General features: G+C 34.5%; 1 protein-coding gene across 2 annotated transcripts in view; it reads right to left on the bottom strand.

The window, feature by feature from the left end:
• The window catches only part of SLK (STE20 like kinase), a gene marked incomplete at both ends in the record, with an annotated part of 52,841 nt that overhangs the window by 14,608 nt on the left and 13,903 nt on the right, over positions 1 to 24,330 (bottom strand). For both annotated transcript variants that reach the window (XM_079715042.1, XM_079715043.1), the window contains 11 exons: positions 1,793 to 1,972; positions 3,442 to 3,565; positions 3,792 to 3,922; positions 6,135 to 7,511; positions 7,858 to 7,986; positions 9,956 to 10,037; positions 10,582 to 10,776; positions 10,939 to 11,011; positions 17,489 to 17,638; positions 17,970 to 18,018; positions 20,222 to 20,386. In XM_079715042.1, the coding sequence (XP_079571168.1) occupies positions 1,793 to 1,972; positions 3,442 to 3,565; positions 3,792 to 3,922; positions 6,135 to 7,511; positions 7,858 to 7,986; positions 9,956 to 10,037; positions 10,582 to 10,776; positions 10,939 to 11,011; positions 17,489 to 17,638; positions 17,970 to 18,018; positions 20,222 to 20,386 (2,655 nt within the window). The remainder of the gene's footprint in view (positions 1 to 1,792; positions 1,973 to 3,441; positions 3,566 to 3,791; positions 3,923 to 6,134; positions 7,512 to 7,857; positions 7,987 to 9,955; positions 10,038 to 10,581; positions 10,777 to 10,938; positions 11,012 to 17,488; positions 17,639 to 17,969; positions 18,019 to 20,221; positions 20,387 to 24,330) is intronic.

The following is a 24,330-nucleotide window of genomic DNA, read 5'->3' as shown; positions in this document are numbered from 1 at the left end:
AGTAATATAACCCCTCATAAAATAAGTTTATATGCTATGATTTATTATACCAAATAAAGTAATTATAAAATGAAGTGTATTTTAGAGCTCCTTCTTTCAATCATTTCAAAACCCTAGATATGTATTCCACCTAACAATAGATCTGTAATCCAACTACGAAAAACGATCACGTGTTTATAAGTAGAAGCACCAAAAGCAACCAGATTCCAAATCACCACACGCCATTGATGGTCTGTGAAAGAGACTGATTTTGATTTAACATAGTGTATTTAAAATTTCCCATCAGTAATCTCTCATGAAACCAAATCACCATGAAAAAGAAGAGACTCCCCAAATGCAAGAAGTTTAGCGATAAGGAAAAAAATACAGAATAGAATTATTTAAAATATGCATATCACTATCTCAAACATGTTCTCTGGCTAAACCTCTCCTAGTCCAAAACAGTAACAATAACTAGAAACTTCTATATATCTATAATTAAATCATATACTTACCTACAAAATTTTTAAAATTTAACCTGATATTAAAAAATAACATCTTAATAAAAACTACTCATGGTTTCAAGAAAATTAACATTTAGTTAATACAGTAAAGTCATACATCATGGTATATAAAGCAATTCTACATAAAACATAATAAACAGTAATTTTTAGAAATGGTAGCCACATCAAAAGGCTATATACCATTTCATTCATCTTTACCTAAAGAAATCATAGAAGGCACTGTATTTATTAACATTTGATTCTATCCTGTTTAAAGCAGATCCTCAAGTTCAGCAAAATGATGTTCCATTATCTGCATAATTTCATTGTTAAAATCAATGAATCTGAGTACTTGGGACATGTAACAAAAGTGAAAATGTATTCACTAGTTTGGTTGATATTAGTGTGTTCCAAAACTAATAAAACTGATCATAATATTGTCCTGGGGTCTTTCATATCATGAAAAGATGAATTCTCGTCTTACACTAAAGGAACAGAATAAATTATAAAATTATCTCTCAAAACCGCTAATATGTAAAAGCTCTCTTAGTATTACCTTAATTGGGGAAGAAAAAGACACACTAATACAATACGTAAATCCTCCTTCTGAAACAATGACAATCTTTCATAGTAAATAATAGCACAAATAGATTCTATGACAATATGGAACAGTTACAGGAAAAAAGAAAAAATTCATTATAATCAAATGACTTTACAGATACTTTCCACCTGTGATTCTTCAAAGTATCTCACAATTTGATAAACTTAAAGATATTATTCCAAATTTCAGCTTACTCAGCTTTTGTTTTGACACAAAGTCCAAGAAAGGTAATCAAGCTAATCAAGAGAAAAAAAAATTTTTAAGCATGAATTAAATATTACAAATAAATATTAAGATGAATTATTATTGCCACCTGCAAACAGAACACAGTATGTTTTCTTGAAAAAAAAACATTACTAAAAAAAAAACAAAAAACAAAAAAAAACATTACTATGTCAGGCCTTAAATGTTGCATTAATAAAGGAGGAGTGATAGGTTGAAAGGAAAATGGATTACACTCAATTTGAAGACTTGGTTCAAGGGTTAGTTGGACATTTAATAATAGTTTGTGAACTTGAACAGGCCATTAAAACCTCTTCTGCTCCAGTTTTCTTGGCAGTAAAATGAGATAACATCTGACCTTACTACTACCCTACATAAATGCTGGGAAGACCAAAAAAAAAAAGAATGAGTGCCATTTAACTACCAAGTATTATCTTAATTCCTTAGACAGTCTTAAGTGTACATTAAAAACAGTAGTTACGCTTACCTCCTTCTTTCGGTTCTTTAACATATTCTGAAATTTGGACAACTCTTTCTCTTGTTCACCTTTAATGCGTTTGGCTTCATCTCGTAAGCGATTTGTGTGTTCCTGTTCTAGACGTTCAATAGTCTGTTTCTGCTGTTTTTCTAGATTCTCAATCTCTTGGTCATACTGTCGTTTCTTGCTCTGTAAAATGATGTAGCTCAAGGTCATTTAACTTTAACATTAACGCTCATATTAATTCATTATACTGAAGATGTTTACTAAGAGCACATAACTGGCATTTAAATTGAGTGACGTAATACGTACCCTTTGCAATACTGAACAAGTTCAAATGCACTAAAATATGTTTTAAAATTTTTTCAAAAAGATGTGTATTTCGTTTTTTTCTAATATGGAAAACTTTTTTCTATTGTACACGTGTAGAATGTTCAAAATTTTTAGACAATCTAGAAGAATATCCAGTTGCTATGAAATACTAAAGTAAGAAAAATTTCAATATTTATCCTATAAAATTTTTGATAAATCAAAGGTCTCATTTGAAGTCTATTTTAAAAACGTACCATTACTTGTCATTTTCAAATTTACCCTTCCTCATTAAGATTCTTAAATATCATATTTCATTGAAACAAACCTTTTAGAATTATAAATCTACTCTCTCAACAAAAGATTCCTGCTTATATAATACTTGAGTAACATTGCAATTTTAGACACAGGTAGAGTTAAGTATTTGTAAAGGGTGTTTTCTTTTAAAAAAAATTAAAAAGCAAAATATTTTGGAAAATATGGGGGGGGAGAAACAGTTTTTATAAAGTTCTGAAAAAACAGAATATAAGTACTGTAAAAATACTCAAAGAGAACAAAAGTTCATTATTTTCTTAGGAATTCTCAGTTATGATCCAACATATGTAATCAGCAATGCCAACCTTCACACAAAACAATCCTTACCACTTAAAATTATAAAAATGTAAGTACTATAATCAACCATGAATCCTATAACATTTCAAATGATCTTTTTTCTAACCTACATTAAGCTACATGTTCAACATAAGTTACTGAAATTTTATATCACATTAATAATACCTTTTCCAACTTTGGACACAAAGTAAAAATTTAAAGACTCGGTGACAATTACCCTTTACAAGTCAGCACTAACTTCTCTAGCAGCTGTGAAAAGGGATGTGGAAGCTTAACTGTAGTAGCTAGAAAAGTAAGTGTATTTTGAAAAATTCCCCAGGAAGTTCTAATACTCAGCCAAGTTTGAAGACAACTGCTCTAGGCTGGTTTAAATCTTGGATTCTAATTCTGAGAGGTCAAACTGTAACAATAAAAAGTTATACAGCAACAGGCACACCGAAGAACTTTGCAAACCATCGACTAGCTTCATGATTCCAGGTTTTCATGACAGATTTAATCAGAGAAAAATGAAAACACCCACCACACTGTAAGTCAGGCAAAAGGAGAAGAGAAGAGAAGAGGAGAGAAGAGAAAAAGAAAGCATCTAAAACACCAAAGAGATAAAGGCGAGAAATACATCACAAAGCCAGAGAAATCTAGTAATTAGAGAACAAGTTCTAAAACCTGCCAGTGGTGGGTTTTTTTCTAAGCCTTAAATTTCTTTATTAACAAAAGGGTACAAAACTCCAAGACTTTACCATCATCTCCTGCTCAAAACGCCGGAAAATCTGCTCTCGCTGTTGTTGCAGTTTGCCATTGAGCTGCTGTTGGGCTCTTTGCTCTTCTTTTTGAAGAAATCTTAATTCCCGAAGTTCCTGACGTCTGATAAAATTTAATGGCAAGGATAGAGAAAGACAGCAAAAGTTACACCTTTGAAGTAATGCTTTAAAAGAAAAAAACTTTAAAAGTAACATTTATTTTCAAATGGAAAAGTAATACACGAATCCAAAATTAGCCAAGACTTTACTCTTGTTTCTCTTTTCTTCAGACTCTGCAGAGACTTGAGAAGTCACAAAACCAGTTTAAATCATGTTGTTTCTCTACTCACCTAAGAAACCTCAATTCTTCAGTTTTGGAATCACTATCTGTAACTATCTTTGATGTTGTTACACTCACTTCGACACCATCAACAACAAATTTGCGTGTTTTCTTCAACGTTTTCTTTTGTCTTCTTGTTTCCTGAGTGAGATTTTATTTTAGTTAGGCTTTATATGGGGAATACTAGAGAGAGAAAACATTTTCTTCTTAAAAAAACAAAAACAAGAAACTAAACAGCTATGAAGACTATGAAGACTACACATATAAATCATGAATAGAAAGCAGTAAGACTCAACTTTGAAGCCAATTATATCATCTCACACCTCATCTGACTTTCACATGATTTTACAGATAAAATCAAATTTTTTTCAACTGAAATTATGCATTTTGATGATGTGCATGTAAAATTTTTATACCACATCATAATTAGGCACAAGTGGTAACAAGCAATTCACAAAAAAGAGTAATTAGTGCAACTTTCACATGTTAATCATTCTTTCCTCTTTTTATCTTGTAGGTTCGCAGATACCTCTGCTTTTCTGTTTTAGAAACACTTACAAAGCAATTAAAAAGGAATTCCTGGGACTCATCCCTTAAAGAATCTAAATCAACAGGTCTGAGGGTGGCTGAGAATTTCATTTTGAAAGGCTCCCAGACAACTTTTTTTTTTTTTTGCGGTATGCGGGCCTCTCACTGTTGTGGCCTCTCCCATTGCGGAGCACAGGCTCCGGACGCGCAGGCTCAGCGGCCATGGCTCACGGGCCTAGCCGCTCCGCGGCATGTGGGATCTTCCCGGACTGGGGCCCGAACGCGTGTCCCCTGCATCGGCGGGCGGACTCTCAACCACTGCTCCACCAGGGAAGCCCCTCCCAGATAACTTTTAAACACTGCCAGGACTGGGATTCAAAATCCATTTCATCAACAACAATAGTATCACCAGCCCTCTTCCACCTCAGGGCCGGAGATGGATGAATGATTTTAGAGTTACTAGAAAGACAGCACCTTTACTGCACTCCCAAAATACCAGATCTGTCTGTTAGCTATTGCCCAAAATTCTTTATCAAGACCAAACTCTTTATTCCTCAGTTGGTTATCCAAATGCTTTTTAAAAGCAAAGAGAAATAACAGAAGTATAACACTGCTACAAATACATCTTGGTAAACATGTAAGTATTCAGAACAGATAATTACTTAGTTTTGATAGGTGGAAAAGGTTAGAAAGCAGAGGGAGCAAAAGGGGACTGTGAAAATACTACATTCAAAATGCATTAGAATTTTTAAGTTGATCTTTGGCACTTTCTAATCACCTTTCTTCAGCCTCTTACTGTTGTACTCTTTAGGCTTCCAGTATTCTCACACTGCTCTCCCTAAGCCCTGGACTACGGCCACCCTATCCAGACTTCCTCTAAAACCTAAAGTGGGCATGCTCCAAAAATAAATCTACCTCCCTGTAACTTCCAAATTTTCCATTTCTTCAGTTCCTACTAAAGTATCCACAGCTAATATCACCTTAATTCTCACATAAGTATCTGCATTTTTTGGAAAGGCTAACTATTAACTCAGTGAATGAACTTCAGATTAATGGAATTTCAGCAGGGAAACAACCTGAAAACTGAAGACTATCTAGGCAATACATATAATAATTTGGGACAGATATGCAGGCTGATCAGTCATGCCCTGGAATCCTATCCCTAAGGTCAATTTTCTTCAGTTCTTTCTGCTTTTCTGCCACCTGTCAATCCAGAGTCTCACCTGTATCAGAATTTCATGGGATCTTTTGCTATAAATACTGATTCTATGGCCCCATTCCATACTTCTACACAGCTCCCCCTAGTAACTCAGATTGGAGAATTGTGCTTAACAGCTCCAAGTGTTCGAGGTTTAGTATCTGGCTTTCTTCCCACGATGATTCTCACGGCAGTAGTGATTGCTATGACTGAGGAGGTAAGAGCGGTCACCGCACGTGCCAGTGGTAACAAGGGCTGTTTATACCCTAAACATTCTTAAAAAGAGATCATTCTTTCAAGTCCTCAATTCTTTCATATACTGCTGATTCTTGCTACAATTATACCTAGGTATGTACAATAGGAAAACCCAAATTCCAGTAAGCAACTGTATTATACTGTTTCTATCAAGTTGGCAAAAATAGATAGGTACTACCAAAAAATTTAAAGATGACACCCAGAAGCTCTTTATTTTTTTTTAATTGATTGCCCTCATAGGCCTGAAGAATTTTATAGGGTTAATACCACACTGATTTAGTGTTGTTTTGTTTTCAAGATGTCAGTTTCACATAAACTCTCAACTGCCAAAATAACAAAGAAAAACCCAAACAAGGACCCGTGTACACTTACTTGTAAAGATATTGATCCATTGTCTTTAGTTTTGCTTAGGAAGCTAGAGATGGATAAATTCAAGTCAATGCTGCTATTATCAGCAGTGGAACCAGTGCCTGAATCAGTATCATTTTCCTTTTGATTCTCAGATTCTGGTAACGTGGTTTCAGTTTTTGATAAAGCACCTATTTCTCCTTTATTTTCTGCATCTTCAGGGTTGATATTAATACTGGGTATTAGAACAGGCTGAGGTTCACTGGACTGTGAAGTGGCAGGAGCTTGAGGTTCTGCTTTAATTGGCACTTCGCATGGGATATCTTTCTGCTCTGTGTCCATCTGAGCAGTGGCTTCATGAGCATCCTGAGTTTCACTTCCTAAAGCCTTTTGGTCACTATCAGTCACCGCACTTCTGACCTCCATCCCTTCAGTGCTACTTGATTCAGTAATCTCAGCTTCATTTGTCCCGAGCTCCTCATTGGTCTCCACTATGTTCTCTGAACTGCTGATTAACTGTTCCTCTTCCTCACCTTTACCTTCTACAGATTTTTGATCTATCTCATTAGTTTCAACTATTTCTTTAATAGAAACTTCCTCAGTACCACCAGCCTCAGGACCCTCTGTGGACTTGATCACTAATTTCTGGCCTGCTTCACCCACTTCTTTCCCATCATTACTCTGAGAATCCTCAGCACTGTTTTCAGTTGCCTTCTGAGCAACATCTTCTGCCTCATTTGTTCCTATCACTTTGCTTGTATCACTGATCATATCTTTTTCAGTTTTGTCATCTCTTCCTAATTTCTCGAGGGTGTCTTCCTTTGTAAACTCAACTTCACTTTCAATTGCCTGAATATCTGCCTCTTTTTCTCCAGTCTCTTGAGAAACTAAGTCCATTGTCTGAATAGTAGTGTCTTCAATTTCTTCAGATTTTATAAACTTATTTTCAAATATCTGTTGCTTTTCTCGATCCCCTTCTTCCTCAGGTTTCAGATTCTGTTCAATATTTGTTTCTGAAGTTATCATTATGTTATTTTCTTTTCCTTCATCGACTGAATTAATGTCCACTGTTTCATGGTCTTCTGTGTCAGGTAGATTTTCAAGCTTGGGTCTCTTCTCCTCTCTCCCATTTTCCTCGATTACTGTTGCTCTATTATGAAGTTCAGCCATAGCTTCTAAATGAGTATCATTAACATGTTCATTAATGCCTACCACAGTATTTTCAGGCTCGTCGGTGGCTGGTTTTTCAGTAAGAATTTTACTGTTAAATTTATCTTCAGAAGTATTACGTTCTGTTTTTTCTGAGACAGATTCCAAAATACAAGCATTTTGTGAAAGCTTATCTTCTTCAGAGCTGGCAATACTAAGGTCAGAGGAGGCACGCTTACTTGCAGGTATTGGCTAAAAAAGATTTTATACAGTTTTAGTGTTAAAACATAATTTCAAGATGGTAACCAAAACAACGTTCCATATATAAAAATGACTTAATTCATATGTATAATGATTTAATATCTTTATTCAGTAAAATTTGATGAAATTATAAAAATAACTTAAAGAATTGACAAATCTTCACATAATAAATATGACAAAAATGGGCAGCAAGGAGCAAACTTAATAAATCTTCACCTCTAAAATTAAAGGTTTTTGTAATGCTACCCGTCAATTAATTCTTAGACACAGCTGCAATCATACCTCAAAACTCAACTCTAAAAATTACCTAAATGAAACTTCCTTTCTAAATACTAACCAGAGAATTTTCTGTTTCCTCATCCTCATCCTCCTCTTTGCCATCTTCAACTTCTTCTGTTACTTCAGCCTTTGCCTCTGCAATCAATTCTCGAACTGGTTTGTTGGAATCAACTGTCACAAAGGGATGCTGTTTGATCATTAAAAAGAGCATACTCAGTAACAACTGAAATGCTTGTGAAGTAAATTTCAAATATATAAAACACATTGTTATGTGGCAAAAATATAAACATATAAGTAGGAAAAATACAAACAACTTCAGATGATATTACATCTGGGAAAAGAAGGAGGGGGAGGGAATTGAGCAGGAGTAAGGGCTGCCTGCAACTGTATCTGTACCTTTTTTTAAGAATCTGAAAGAAATATGTCAAAAATGATAACATATTACATCTGGGTAGTAGGTATATATACTTTTCTGTATGTCTGAAAACTTCATAACCTAAAATCTAAATTAAAATTTAAAGCAAGTTTCAAGTACATTACTAGTTTTATAAAGTAACAATATGTTTACAATATGTTTGTTAGAAAGTAACAATATGTATAAAGCCTCAATAAAAGAATTACAAAAAGCTTTAAAGTTCTGTTAAAAGTATCTACCTCATACACTGTTGGTGGGACTGTAAATTGGTACAGCCACTAGGGAGAACAGTATGCAGGTTCCTTGAAAATCTAAAAATAGAGCTACCATATGACCCAGCAATCCCACTCCTAGGCATGTATCTGGAGAAAACCGTAATTTGAAAGGATGCATTCTCCCCGATGTTCACTGCAGCACTATTTACAACAGCCAGGACATGGAAGCAACCTAAGTGTCCATTGACAGAGGAATGGATAAAGAAGATGTGGTACATCTATAAAATGGAATATTACTCAGCCATAAAAAGGAATGAAATAGTGCCATTTGCAGAGTCATGGATGGACCTAGAGATTGTCATACAGAGTGAAGTAAGTTAGAAAAACAAATATCATATAATACCACTTATATGTGGGATCTAGGAAAATGGTACAGATGAACAAAGTCACAGATGTAGAGAACAAACTTATGGTTACTGAGGTGGGGAAGGGGGCGTAGGACGAACTGGGAGACTGGGATTGACATATACACACTACTATGCATAAAATAGATAACTAATGAGGACCTACTGTTTAGCACAGGAACTCTACTCAGTGATCTGTGGTGACCTAAATGGGAAGGAAATCTAAAAAAGAGTGGATATATGTATACGTATAACTGATTCACTTGTTGTACAGCAGAAACTAATACAACATTGTAAAGCAACTATACTCCAATAAAAATTAATAATAAGTGTCTATAAACATCTGTTTTTTGACATAGTTCTAATATTCTCAAGAGTAAGAAGATATTTTATTCACCTCTGTACACTCAACACTTGGTGTTTGTCACAGATTAAGGCCTTCAAATGGGGGGGCTAGTGAAATAATAAGAGAAAGTGTGTTCCAAGAATATACTTGTTGTACAGAGAAAGGAAATTTTTCCTGCTTCTCCCCCCAGATAAATAGATCAACCTAAGAAACTATAATGGAGGAGTTGTACTCAATCTAACAGTAACTGCCTCAAGACTTGTCATTCTATTTCTCTACCTATACTATTATTGACAAAATTTTATTTCAAATGTTACAAACAAGTCCTGCTATAAAACAAAATTATCCAATCACTTTAACACCATTTTTTAAAAGTTAGCAATATTTACTGAACATTTACCCTCACTGTAAGGGACATTAAAAAAAATTTAATTAGCTCATGGCCCCTGCCACCAAGGTGCTTATTTTCTAGTAACTGGAGAGACAAAAATGTAAGTAACTGACAAAGTGGAAATAACTAAACAAAATGAAAAAAACACAATTAAACTGAATCAAAAAAGCATACAAGAAATTTAAAAGCTAAATAAATGCCCCTTAGTAACAGCAGCAAATGTTTCTAAAGCAAATGTTAACTACTACAATGAATCTTGAGTGAGTTTGCACAGGGAAACTCAAGTGGAAAGAGGGCACACTGAAGGAATCTGAAACTGTATTCTTCTTAAAGAGATGTTACAACAATTATATGGTTTGCCATTGTCATACTACTCTTATCTTACCTGCAGTAGCTGAGATGTAGTCCACCTGGAATCCACGTTCTTTTCCAAGCATTTCTTTAGAAAGTCCTTAAAATTTGAAGACCTTCAAAATAAAATTTTAATGACATTCTATTTTTCTTGTTATTGAAATCAAAACTCTGAGAAATTATGGTTAAGTTCCATTATGTATGTAATAGTATTAATTCAACATAAGAAAACTAGTTATGAGACTATTAATATTTCATAAGTCATTTATCTATAAATACAAGTTACATATATGTAAATAGATTCACAGTTTAAGTCATTGAGATGCAGCCATATATCCATAAGTATGCTAAAAATCACAAAAATTCTTCCATTATATTAAACTCCACAAATACAGATCAATCACATCTATGCCTCACTTTCTCATAGTACAGAAAATATCTCTTTCATGTAGAACTCAAATCACTGGTATTTTTTAATTTATGGGGAAAGTTAGTTACAGGAGTTTATATGGTCCTTAAGTCTTGAAAATACACCAAAAATCAGTTTTCTACTTCATACAATCTTTGTACCATGTACCTAAATTTAAATACCCTTGGAAAGTTGGAAGAATAAAGCATCAAGTTTTGCTTCTTAAAAAAAATTGTTTAGGAATACTTTACCATTTTGATGGCTGTGCTAATGTAGGGGGCTCAGATTTTGCTATTTTTAGCAGCACTCGCATTGGATTTAATTCATGATGAGGTGGTTCTATCTCAGCCATTTCTATTAAAGTGATACCCAGGGACCAAACATCAGCTTTGTAGTCATAGGGTCTGTCCTTAGATGTTTCACACATGACTACCTCAGGAGCCATCCTATGAAGACAGAGAACTGAAAATTAAGATGTTTAACTGAAGAGCAGTGATCACAAACCACATGAAAGATAGACAGTATAATTGATTATGTGGACAAAATTAATGAGTAATAATAACTGTTGACATAACTAACGCTGCAAATCCATAAAACTGAATACATACCAATAGGGTGTGCCGATAAAGGAATCTCTCCTTTGAATTGTCCTTGTGTTTTTAGCTGATACTCCAAAATCCGCTTGAAATAATCATACAAAAGTATTAATGATAGTTTTTAAGCAAAGAGCGCTATATTGAACATAAGGGAAAAGTATATCAAGTCTTTAATAAGGCCACTGTTATTAAAGGGCGAGCAAAATAGAAAGAGAAATAACTTCCCTATCATCCTAATTTTGACCACCCTCTTTCTACCATACCCCCACCCCCCCAAAAAAAACTGCCAAAGAAAAGATTCCATCATTAATACACTTGATACCACCATCCTTACACATCTTCAGATCACAAATACTCCAGAATTGAAAAAAAAAATAGTAACTTTAAAATAGATCAGTCTATCCACTTCACCAAAATAAATGCCAACTAGTGTTATATGTTACAATTAAATTAAGGGACATTTTTTCTATAGTGTGAAAAACAGAAATTATACCAAAACAGCCTTTATGACAGCATATGTCTTGCTAACTTCCTCATAAAATTATACCACTAAGAAAAAAATTAGGAACGATGCTTTCTAATTTAAATTATAGGGCACAGCAACATTATAGCTTTATCGGTTGTTAACTCCTTTTCAGCTTAAAGTTCAATCATTAATAGCAATATAAAATTGCTATTGCTGCATAAATTACCTCATGCCATATACATTTAACTTTTAAAGTTTCATTTGACATGCCACAATTCTCAAAACTGAATACCAAAAATCCTGTATTTAGTATTCATGCCCCAAGGCCTGGCACAGAATATACACACAATAAATGTCAGCTACTGTTATTAATCATATGTGTAATTTTAACCTTCGTGATACTTTGGCAGTAGAACTCTTAAAACTCATGAAATCCTGCCCTATATTCTAATTATTTATGTCTATTATATAGTTCTTTCTTTTCTTTTTTTGACCATGTAGTTCTCCTGCTTAAAACATCTTGGCAGCTACCTATTGCCTGTAGAATGATGTTTAAGCTTCTTAATATGGTGTATGAAGTCTTTTGTTACACTAGATATTTCATTAATGTTTTATAATTAAATTAATAAATGAATTTGCCAATAGAACATACTATACTTGGAAGATATATCTGCAGAAAATGCAACATAAATAGATGTATTCAGGACTCTCCATCCCTATTACCCCCCTACTTCCTCAACTTATAACTTGCCATGTTTCCACAGGACGGGATTGAGATCACAATATGAAATTCCTGCCAGAAGAGGTTTTCTACTCAGGTAGAGTCAGCTCAGTACGTATTCCAGTGTGTTCCTAGAACCTACTGATGGTCTATTCTTTTTAACTTTTTTCCCCTCAGAACATGACTGGGAAAGGAGGTCGAGAAACAGGCCTAAACCACTAAGGTCCACTGTCAACATTCGTACCTCTTGAAGCACTCTTATGAGCAGGAGGTAAACTAAGGAGGGACAAGAAGGCATCTTCATGTTTGTGCAAAGGGGAAAACTAAGGCCATTATGTGCTTTACAGTTCTACTTATAATGATATGGCATATATATGTTGGTCTGTTAAAATAGCATTTTATATACTTATTTCCATTTGTAACAATGTGATCTGACAAGACCATTAAAATTTGATTATTGTAATGTATATATGGTTCTTGAGGATAGTATGGTTCTATATGCATCTGTGTACACTTAATACGATGTCACAGAATTGGAAGGTTCTCTGTATTTATGAATTAATGAAACAAAGTGCAACTATTTTAAATGTCAACCAACTCAAAACTATTTTGGCATTCCTAAATCTTCAAAAATATACTTATTTTTAATGGCATGCATTATTTTACACAAAAGTATATTCCTGTATTCAAATAAGATTTTAGTACACTTACAGAAAAACATGCACTAAAAAAGATCAAAATTGTATTTCAAAACGAGCTACAAGACTAAAAAATGATGACATAAAAGAGTAACAGAAGTCAGAATTTTAAAACTCATAAATGAGGTGACAGAACTCAAGGGAAAATTAGAAATAAAAAACAATTTTAGAAACAAAGGCTAAGGTAGGAGGAATGCAAGAGCAAATAAACACAACAAACTCACACCCATTACCACTTCACACCCATTAAGATAGTTATCATCAAAAATACAGAAAATAACAAATGCTGGCAAGGAGGTGGAGCAACTGGAACTCTTGTGCATTGTTGTGGAAACGTAAACTGGTGCAACCACTGTGGAAAATGGTACAGTAGTTCCTCAAAAAATTAAACAGAGAATTACCATATGATCCAGCGATTCCACTTCTGGGTATATACCCAAAAGAACTGAAAGCGGGGACCCAAATAGATATTGTACACCCATGTTCATAGCAGCATTATTCACAAAAGCCGAAAGGTGGAAGCAACCAAAGTGTCCATCAATGGATGAATGGATAAATAAAATATGGTGTATACATATAACAGAATATTATTCAGCCTTAAAAAGGAAGAAAATTAACACATGCTACACCATGGATGAACCTTAAAGATATTATGCTAAGTAAAATAAGCCAGTCACAGAAGGACAAGTATTGCAGGATTCCATTTATATGGGGTACGTAGAGTAGTCAAATTCAGAGACAGAAAGGAGAATGGTTGCCAGGGGCTGGGGGAAGGAGGAAATGGGGACTTAAGTGTTTTAGTGTGTACAGAGTTTCAGTTGAGGAAGATGAAAAGGTTCTGGAGAGGGGTGGTGGTGTTGGCTGCACGACAGTGTGAATGCGCTGCATGCTACGAAACTGTGCACTTAAACATGGTTAGGACAGTGAATTTTAAGTATATTTTGCCACAATGAATAAAAATGAAGAAAGATAAAAAGAACCTGAGAGAAAGTTATAACTACTGATGATTGTCAAGCCCAACAAAAAGATAATAAAAGTCTCTAAAAGGAGAAAGTCAGTGTAAGGGAACAGAATAAATACTTATATCTATAATTACAGAAAACCTTCCTGGGGGGCGGGGGGTGAGCGGGAAACAAAAAAACAACACTTAGAAAAGTTTAGTCAAAGTATAGTCCTTAAAAAAAAAAGTCTTTGGCATCTAGGCAAAAAGAGCACATGACTTACACGAGAAAGAAAATCAGATTCTCATCAGACTTTTCAATAACGCTTTATGTCAGAAGAAAACAGAGGAACATATTTTAGATATTCAAGGAAAGAAATGTGAACCAAGGATTTTCTATCCAGCAAAACTGACCTTCAAAGTATAAAGGGTAGAAGTGTTACCATTATATAAGAACTCAGAGAGCCCTTTCAGAGAAATCTACCAGAGAATGAACTTCAGACAACCAACATAACCAAAGAGACATGAACAAGAGCGGTGGTGAGCGCTGAATATAGAAATGAAGGTTAAAATGAGTAATTACAGAATACTCCAAATCTATCATCAACGTTCTTGAGAAGCAAGATTCTCAGGATAGAAGAAAAGTGATACAGATGTAATACAGAAGGGGCTAAGAGAAGGAAAAAAAAAAAAGGCTTTATCCTGAATTTGAATAGGACATATGTAGGAACTCATGAGAGCCTAGCTCTGTCCTTTGGAAAGGCCTAGAATGAAGGCAAATCCAGAAACTATAAGCATGTCTAACACTCAGATTGTGGTCTTGAAATACCATGTCCTACTAAAACTTCTTCTTCAGGGCTTCCTGAAGAAATGGCTAATTACAGGTCTGAGGCAGGAAATGTAAAAGATGAGCCTGAAACATCTCAACCTAACAGACAGCAAGGAATCTACCAAAGATTAGTAGAGTCATGTCAAAAAGATTAACAAGCCAGCTTGAAGAAACTCCCACTGACCAAGATGGTACAACGTGAGCTTTAATAAGGATAAAAATTGTAATAGATTTGAAACCTATAAAATAAAATTAAATTCATGAATTAATAATGCCATTTAAAAAAATACTGGCCACAAACTAAGGATGAGAGAGAACCAATTCATTGTCTTTAAAGCTAAATAAATAAAAGGTAAGAATCAAGCATTTTTCCTGTCCTGTCTATATGAACTATACTCCTGAAAAACCAAACAGTTGAAGGGAAGTGTCTTTTTATATAAGTATTCCTAATTTTATAATGATGATAAATGAAAATAATGAAATAACTGATGAATAATTACACCAAAATTATTATCAAAAATAATAAATGAAAACAAAATGATATAATTCATTTTTCCACTCCAATCAAAGAACGGATCCAGGCATTAAACATCAACAGCTGCTAACATCAAAAAAAAGATCAAAAAGCCGGTATTACATGCCTCCCAATGAAAGAACACAAAACCACCTATAGTCTTGCCAAAAAAGTCAAACTTGAGACTGATGAGGCTTTTGGATTCATCTGCAAATTGAGGGAAATACAGAGAGGAACTTACTAAAGTCATCAGGAGTACACAGTCAGCAAAATGTAAGATGAGAGAAACTCTACAGGTCCAACAGCCTAGGTCCTATACATCAGTGTTTCTCAACCTTTTTTTCATCTCTCTCCTAAGGAGCCTTTTTAGACATTTTTTCCGAATCCTCCCTCCCCCCCATGAAATTTTAATGCCACAGATATACTGTATATCTGTTTGTGTATATCTATGGGCCTTTGGAGGGTCACAACCATGGTAACACTAAAATTTTTTGTCCCCAAAGAACCAACTTTCTTTGAGAAAGCATGCCATGAGAATGCATGCCATAGATAAAATGTAAAGAGAAAAAAGGAATGGCAGGGCGGTGGCGGGCAACCTATAAATTAAAAGAGACTTAGAAGAAAAAGCAGGTTTTAAATATGGGTAAGTCTAAACTCTAAAGTCTAGACATGAACATTGGGTGATAGAGCCATAAAGAAACACAAGGAAGTGATTACTATAAAAGTCAGGATATAGATTACCTGTGGAGAAGGGAGGGACAGTGTGATTGAGAGCGGGCACATGAAACAGCTGCCAGGGTGCCTGACATAATTCTAGTTCTTTTTTTTCGTTGAGGCATGCAGGATCTTTCGCTGCGGCGCGCGGCCTCTTTGTTGAGGCTCACAGGCTTCTCTCTAGTTGTGGCGTGTGGGTTTTTTCTCTCTAGTTATGGTTCTCAGGCTCCAGAGAGTGTGGACTCTGTAGTTTGCAGCACTTGGGCTTAGCTGCCCCGCGGCATGTGGGATCTTAGTTCCCCGACCAGGGGGGATTGAACCCGCGTACCCTGCATTGCAAGGTGGATTCTTTACCACTGGACCACCAGTGAAGTCCCATTCTATTTCTTTAACTAGGTGGTGGTTACAAAGCTATTGTGTACAAAGCTACAAGTCAATAAACTACACAACTGTTAGTGTGGTTTTCTGTATCTGTATCCATTTCTTAATAAAAAGGTTAAAATTTAGTAGTATATCAAATTATACCTGTTTAGATGTCATGACAAAGTGAAGTGAAATGGCTATGATCACTGGTATCAGCATGGCCTTTGAATATATTTGTTTTTAATATCCTTCCAAAATACCCAAATTTAGACTTCATCACCAGATTTTTTTTTAATTCATATCTTGGGGATACTTACTTCTATTTGTATGCGTATATATGAAATTCATTAATTCCCATCTAAAATCTACATCTACTCCTTATTAAATTATCCTTTATTCCCTCAGTGTAAAAAACAAAATTAAAAATTCTAGTCCTTACACTTATTTTAGGCATCTTTTTCAGACTTAAGGTTAGTTACTTTGTTAGTTTAGCCAAGATACCATATCTACAAAATAAAATATAAAACTAAACATGGAAAAAGAAAACCACTAGATATGAGTCTTGGAAATGAAGATAAAACTAAGTTAGTGGTTTTACATACTATGGCATTTTCTAAATGTATTATATTTACAAGTATTAAGTCTACATACAAATAATTAGCCAGTCTTTTAAAAGTGTGCCATTTTAAAAATAAAAATCCATCCTTTCTTACTTTTTAAAGAGTCTTTATATGAGGTGCCTATACTTAGGAATTCTGGGAGTTAATGAATAATTATGTATCCAAGGAAATTTTGTTTTGTTTTTTTGTCCACACTGCATGGTGTATGGGATCTTAGCTCCCTGACCAGGAATTGAACCCGGGCCCTCAGCAGTGAAAGCGCTGAGTCCTCACCACTGGACCTCCAGGGAATTCCCTCCTAGGAAGTATCTTAAAAATTAACACTGAGGAGATACGGGGATATATGTCTATGTATAGCTGATTCACTTTGTTATAAAGCAGAAACTAACACACCATTGTAAAGCAATTATACTCCAATAAAGATGTTTAAAATAAATAAATAAATAAATAAAAGCATACAGGAATTGAAAGACCTGTACTTTGAAAACTATTCAACACTGTTGAAAGATATTAAAGAAGACCTAAATAAATGGGGGAAAAAAATTAACACCGAGTAATTCTCCATGTTTCACATATTTGAATGTAATTCTCCACGTTTCACATATTTGACTCATAACAAAACAATATTAAGTTACAGACATACGGGGGAAATCTCAAAGCACAAATTCAAATGTTTTATATAAAGGAATAAACTTACCCAACTTAATATCTCCATCTAAGGTAAAAAGAATGTTTCCAGCCTTTAGATCTCTGTGGATGATTTTATTATCATGTAAGTAGTTCAATGCCTCTAAAGTCTGCTTACAAACTACTTGTATTTGGGACTCAGTTAATGGTCTCTCAAGTTCTACAAGGAAAAAAGTAAACAAATCTGCATTTTTGTACAGTGAAAGCATATCAGCAGGCTATATAACTTTACCATCACTGTCAAAGATCATACACAATGAACTGATTTTTAAAAAACTATACACAAAACTTTCTTCACATATTATACTCAATGTTTAATTTTAGAATTTTATTACAATTATCCAAGAATATAAAAATAATTAGGCTGATTTCTTAACTTACTGAATGTCTCTAAACAATAAGATAAATATATATGTATAAATGTTTGAAATCATTTGACTTTTTTAAAGTATAATTTAAGATATTAACATGAAGAACAAAAAACCATTTACCAAGCATCACAGCATCCACTGCTCCACCTGCACAAAATTCAATGAGGATCTGCAGGCAAATAAAAAAGCATGTGTCTAAAATGACATTGAGTTTGAGTATTTTTTCTTCAATTTAGCATAAAAGATAAAGAAATAGCTATAAAATAACCTAGGTTACAGAAACAATAGTATGCTAACAACCATAAAGATTTTCTTTGTAAAAAGAGTTACAAGTCTTGGGCCTCCCTGGTGGCGCAGTGGTTGAGAGTCCGCCTGCCGATGCAGGGGATACGGGTTCGTGCCCCGGTCTGGGAGGATCCCATATGCCGCGGAGCGGCTGGGCCTGTGAGCCATGGCTGCTGAGCCTGCGCATCCGGAGCCTGTGCTCCGCAACGGGAGAGGCCACAACAGTGAGAGGCCCGCGTACCACAAAAAAAAAAAAAAAAAAAAAAAAAGAGTTACAAGTCTTAATGATATACAACTAAGAAAGCACAAAGAAAACACATTGTGGAAATATGTGCATTTTTTTAATCATCATTTTTAGTATCCCTGCTTCTGTAAAATTACCAGGTGTAGAATTTTTATTCAGGACAGTATTATATATCCATTTCATCACCACTGAAAGATTTTATACTCTCCTTTTTAAGGTAACTATTGTGAAGTAAGTGATCAAGTATATCTTTTAACTTTATTTCTAGGAATAAACCCTGAAAAGGGAAACTTTTAGTTTTTCTGAAAAATAGGGAAAAAAACATATACAAAAGCTTCAGATCCTAGCTCAATTATCACTTCCTGGTGGATGCCTTCCCAGATCTCCCTGGTACATACCACCATGCACCTTTCTTTCTTGACCCTTATCACAGTTTTAATGTTATATTTATTATGATTCTTTGATTAATTAATGTCTATCTCTCCCACTAAACTGTCCCTCACAGTTGTCCAGCTTTTTATTTTGTAATAGTCTCAAATAAAGATCTTATCTATTTATTAAGTTGTCTAGGAATTCATTTTCATTACTATCTCTGGAAACATTCTGCTAGAACTCTGAACAACTATATTAGAAGGTACCACACTAATAATAACTATAGATTTTTTTTAAATTACATACCTTAACAAATTGTGTAGCTTCACACTTTTTTCTCCTCTGTATAACAACACTTTATTTTTTACAGGAGCTTGCCAATAAATTGTTTTGAAATTCATTATATCATATGAAAAATAATTTGAGAGACAGATCATTACTCATCCTAGAGATGAGTAAACAAGTCATAAAGGTTAATTGACTTATTCAAGCTCCTGCCTAGCATCATCAAAATCAAAAAATAAAGGCCTTCTGATTCCCAATCAGGTACAGCTTGTACAATCTACTCTTCTTTCATAACACTTTGTTTCTTCCTTCAAGGAGAAAAAACTAAAACTCCATTTCAAAAAGTCCTATTGATTGAATTAGCATCAGTGCAGAGCAAGTGACTGGTTATTATACTAAATATTAACATTTTACTTATATATTTATTTATGCCTAATATTTCCTAAAAATGAATAAAATTTTTATGTACAGACTTGGCCACTACATCATGCACTAAAGTTGGGCTTGATAATATATAAGATAAACGTTGGGTTGGCCAAAAAGTTTCCGTAAGGAAAAACCTGAATGAACTTTTTGGCAAACCCAATATTTAACATTTCTAGTAAGCATTTTATAATTTATTACATGATTTATCAGAAGTTTAGTGTAAGAAATTATAAACAATTGCAAAGAAAACAAAAGAAACTTTAAAACATTTTAAGTAAATGCTTAAATTTAAATCAAGACACTTAAATTTAAACAAGACACTTCAAACTAACACAACATTGTAAATCAACTATACTTCAATTAAAAAAGAAAAAATAAAATTTTTAAAGTGCTGGGGAAAAAAAGACTTCAAAGAAAGAAAGAAGTTCCAACTGGGAAAAAAAATTAATTAAAAACAAGAAAGGCATCTAATTTCATTATTTAGGAAATTTAATATTCTTAACCAAGTTTCTACATTTGAGTCCAATGTCAAACAATCATGAAATTCAGTACAATCTGAAATACACATCAAAACATCTGTTGAAGCTAAGGATAATTATGTTGTTAATGACCCTCTCACCAGCAGGTCAATTCTCATTCAAGTAGCATAAGTGACTAAAAAGAAGAGGTAGTACATAAAATAGGCCTACACAACTTATAAACCTCTTTAGGACAATTAACTCATTTTGGTTATTCCTACAGATTAACAGAAAATACTTACCCAAAGATTGTTCTCATAATAGAAGGCATCTAGAAGCTTGACTATATTAGGGTGATCACAAGATGCTAATATATCAATTTCAACCATGTAATCTTCAAGTTCTTCTTCAGATTTGGTGTCAATCACCTTTGCAGCAGCTAAAACATTGGTCTCTTTATTCTGGGCCTAAAAGCAAAAGTATCAGAAGTTCACGCTTATAACGCATACTTGCTTTTTAAATATTATTTTTTTTAATAAACTTTATTTTTTAGAGTAGTTTTAGGCTCCCAGAAAATCTGAGCAGAAAGTACACAGAGTTCCCATGTACTCTCCTCCCTACACATGCACAGCCTCCCTCGCTATCAACATTCTGCACCACAGTGGTACATTTGTTACAACTGATGAACCTATATTGACACATCATTATTACCAAAAGTCCACTGTTTACATTAGGATTAACTCCTGGTATGTGCTCTACGGGTCTGGACAAATGTATGATATGTATCCACCATTATAATATCATACACAATAGTTTCACTGCCCTAAAAATCTCTATGCACCGCCTATTCGTCCTGCCCTTCTTCCTAACCCTTCCACTGATCTTTTTACTGTCTCCATAGTTTTGTTTTTCATACAGTATGTAGCCTTTTCAGATTGGCTTCTTTCACTTAGTAACAAGCATTTAAGACTCCTCCATGTCTTCTCATGGTTTGATACCTAATTTCGTTTTAGCACTGAATAATAGTCAATTATATAGATGTGCCAGTTTGTTTATCCATTCACCTACTGAAGACATCTTGGTTGTTTCCAAGTTTTATCAATCATGAATAAGGCTGCTATAAACATCTGTGTGCAGGTTTTTGTGTGGACATTAAGTTTTCAACCCCTTTGAGTAAGTACCAAGGAGCAGAATTACTGGATCATATGGTAAGAGTATGTGTAGTTTTGCAAGATACTGCCAAACTGTCTTCTAAAGTGGCTATACTATTTTGCATTCCCAACAGCAATGAATGAGAGTTCCTGTTGCTCCACACCCCTGCCAACATTTGGTGTTGTTGGTGTAGATTTTTGTCATTCTAATACGTGTGTAGTGGTATCTCCTTGTTTTAACTTGTAACTCCCTAATGACATATGATAGTGAGCATCTTTTCATATGCTTATTGGCCATCTGAATATCTTCTTCAGTGAGGTGTCCAAATCTTCTGGTCATTTTTTTTTTTTTAATTAATTATTTATTTATTTATTTATTTATTTAGTGCTGTGTTGGGTCTTCGTTTCTGTGCGAGGGCTTTCTCTAGTTGTGGCGAGCGGGGGCCACTCTTCATCGCGGTGAGCGGGCCCCTCACTATCGCGGCCTCTCTTGTTGCGGAGCACAGGCTCCAGACACGCAGGCCCAGCAGCTGTGGCTCACGGGCCCAGCCGCTCTGCAGCACGTGGGATCCTCCCAGACCAGGGCTCGAACCCATGTCCCCTGCATTGGCAGGCGGACTCTCAACCACTACGCCACCAGGGAAGCCCTTCTGGTCATTTTTTAATCAGACTGTAGGTTTTCTAATTGTTGAGGTTTAAGAATTCTTAATATATTTTGAATAACGGTCTTTTATCAGATATATCTTTTGCCAACATTTTCTCCAAGTGGCTTGTCTTCTCATTCTCTTGACATTCTTATTTTTTAAAGATAGCCTAAACATAAATATTAACTGATGCATGCTATTGCAGGCTCTATGGGGTCAGACTGGTAGGGCTCAAATTCTGATTCTGCCACTTGTTAACTATGTTGCTTGGGCAACTTAACAAACTCCCTTTCTTAGTTTTAGCTTCCTCATCAATAAAGCATACTTATATCTCACGAGTTTGTGAGAATTAAGATAATAAATATTTGCCAAGTGAAAAAAAGACATATAAACATTTAATACAATGCCTGCCATACATAGTAAAAAAGATTCAAACATGTTATCTGGAATTATTACTATTATTATTTAATCCTCAAAATGACCCCATGATATATTAGCATCCCTACTTTTAAGGAGGATAAATAAATTTAGAGACATTAAAAGGCTTCCCCGAGGTCATGTAGAGCTAGTAAGAGGTTGAATCAGGATTCAAATCCAGGTTGTTTCCAAAGCCCTTTCTTTATTTTAATCATTACCCTTTCCAGTTTCCCTATACTTCCATCAGTTTAAGTATTTTTCATTGTTTTTAGTACTTTAACTTTTCCATTTTTTCTTTAATTGAATAACTTCTCACCTCCATTTATTAGAAATAAAAGGTTTCCAAATATGTAGTAGAAGCCAAGATCATTTTTTTAAAATTAGGAATCAAATCTTAAAATACTAATGAGGTTTTTAAAAGACATTTCAATATTATATATGTTATCATCACTTCAGTAAATCACCTTAAAAGAAAAAATAGCAAACTTTCAAAAGCTAGTAATAAGTGTTTTAATAAACAAATAAATGTCCAAATCCCATTTTTAATAATTTATAAGGAGATAATTTTACCAAAAAAAATGCATGCACAAAATATTCATCAAAGCACTGTTTACAATAAAGAAAACTTAATCAGCCTAAATGTCCATTAACGGGAATCTACTTAAATCATTCAGTATGCTTCTACAATGGAAAATTATGCAACCATTAAAATGATTTGACTAACCAATTAATATTTCTTAAGATGGGACAAAAGCCACAACATATCACTGAATGGAAAAAAAGTAACTTACTAAACACAAAAGGTATGCAGTTTACCAAAAACTACACATCCATTTTCACACAGGGATAGCTACATAGAAATATCAGGAAAAACATCATCAGTGGGGATGGCAGAGTTTCACGTGCTTTTGACTTTTTCTATATTTTTCATATTGTTTACATTTTTAAATGGACATGTATTATTTTTACAGAGAAATAAGATACAAAAAAATCAGTCTACGGGATATTTCTTAGGGATCTATTATCTAACCTTTGAGATGATGATGAAAGAATAAATAAACCAGGTATCAGCCTATATATAGGAATTATCCTAAGTAGATTTTGCTACATTTTACTTCCTTAGGTAGAAAGAATAAACAAACCAGGTATTAGCCTATATATGGGAATTCTCCTAATTAGATTTTGCTACATTTTACTTCCTTAGGTAGAGATAAAAATTAATACTAATTACTAAGAAAGTAACCCTAATGTTTAGGGTTCAGAGAATATGTATGGATAAAAAGATAACTTTATCAGTCATAACTACCACGCTAGAATAATATGCTAATCTACCGTATTTTATCAAATCTACAAAGCCTTTTAAGATGTGCCATTATCTTATATTCCACTAAGGAAGCAAAACTGCCAGGCACTTTATCATTTAGAATTTTCACATTATTCCTTTTTAAGAGCTCTTCGGGATAAATATAGACAAAAATTGTTAGCGTATATTATTCTTGTGCATACGTGAAAAATTAAACACTTCTTCACACTTAACTCCTGAGTCACTTTTTCACTCAGAATTATCTAATGTCTGTGTTTTTCCACACAATCATTCTCTAGCCATGAAAAGCTTTGGTGATACATCACAACTGCCATCTGGCAAACAACAATACTAAGGCGTCAATCAATAAATTGGGACATATCCCAATTTGAGAGATGTTTAAAAGTTAAAAGTCTATCCTAGGGGCTTCCCTGGTGGCGCAGTGGTTGAGAGTCCACCTGCCGATGCAGGGGACATGGGTTCATGCCCCGGTCTGGGAAGATCCCACATGCTGCGGAGCGGCTAAGCCCGTGAGCCATGGTCGCTGAGCCTGCGTGTCCGGAGCCTGTGCTCCGCAACGGGAGAGGCCACAACAGTGAGAGGCCCGCGTAATGCAAAAAAAAAAAAAAAAAAAGTCTATCATTAACTGCTGAAATATGGCATTAAGTTTATCTCTCTAAGAAAGACACTACAGTTGAAAAAGTAATAAATAGAACTCGCCCTCCCCCAAGTCAGGAAATAAGCCAGTGAGAAATAAGCCCTTCTCTCACCATTTTAACATAACACTTTGGGAAGAAAGAGCACAGGGGAACGGTCCTTAAAGAGGAACACTATAAAATACGAGCCCTGGTAAGAGACCAAGGATATTGTGAGTAGAGTTAAAAGTCATCCTGCTT

The sequence above is a fragment of the Hyperoodon ampullatus genome (genome assembly GCF_949752795.1).
Source record: "Hyperoodon ampullatus genome assembly, chromosome: 1".
In the NCBI taxonomy this organism is placed as follows: Eukaryota; Metazoa; Chordata; class Mammalia; order Artiodactyla; family Ziphiidae; genus Hyperoodon; species Hyperoodon ampullatus.
The sequence above is the reverse complement of the archived record's forward strand: the minus strand, read 5'-3'. Positions and strand labels throughout refer to the sequence as shown.